General features: G+C 64.7%; 1 protein-coding gene across 1 annotated transcript in view; it reads right to left on the reverse strand.

Annotated features, from left to right (window-relative positions):
• The window catches only part of LOC104073009 (cirhin-like), a gene marked incomplete at both ends in the record, with an annotated part of 2332 nt that extends 2033 nt beyond the window's left edge, over window positions 1-299 (reverse strand). The window contains 1 exon segment of the mRNA XM_009572651.1: window positions 91-299. Within this exon segment, the coding sequence (XP_009570946.1) occupies window positions 91-299 (209 nt within the window).
• Between the last annotated feature and the right edge of the window lie 132 nt (window positions 300-431).

The raw sequence follows: 431 nt of genomic DNA on the forward strand, positions 1-431 counted from the left end.
CCCCACGCCAGGCACCTCCGGCTTGAGCACCTCCAGCCCAGCACACAGGAGCCCAGCCGGGCCGCAGCTACCTCGGGGGGACTCGCCTACCTCCGACACAGCCAGCGAGAGGACAGCCGAGGTGCTGACGGTGTGAGACTCCAGCAGCGTTCCTCGCTCCCAGTCCCAGAACTGCACCCTCCCGAAAGAGTCCGAGGTGACAACAGTGCCGCTCGAGAGGAAGGCGATGCTCCACACAATGCACTCGCGTTTCACCTTCTGCACGTGGTAGTTCACCATAATCCTCTGGATGGTTTGGCCTGAGGTACGGGAAGGATGGTTGGGGTGGCAAGGGGATCCTCCCAAAGCACAGGGTGGGCCGGTGCTGACGATCCCCGGGGCAGGAGACGGGGGACAGGCCGGGCTTACCTCCCGGGGCAGGAGTTACCTGA

Source organism: Fulmarus glacialis, unplaced genomic scaffold, assembly GCF_000690835.1.
Source record: "Fulmarus glacialis isolate BGI_N327 unplaced genomic scaffold, ASM69083v1 scaffold32722, whole genome shotgun sequence".
In the NCBI taxonomy this organism is placed as follows: Eukaryota; Metazoa; Chordata; class Aves; order Procellariiformes; family Procellariidae; genus Fulmarus; species Fulmarus glacialis.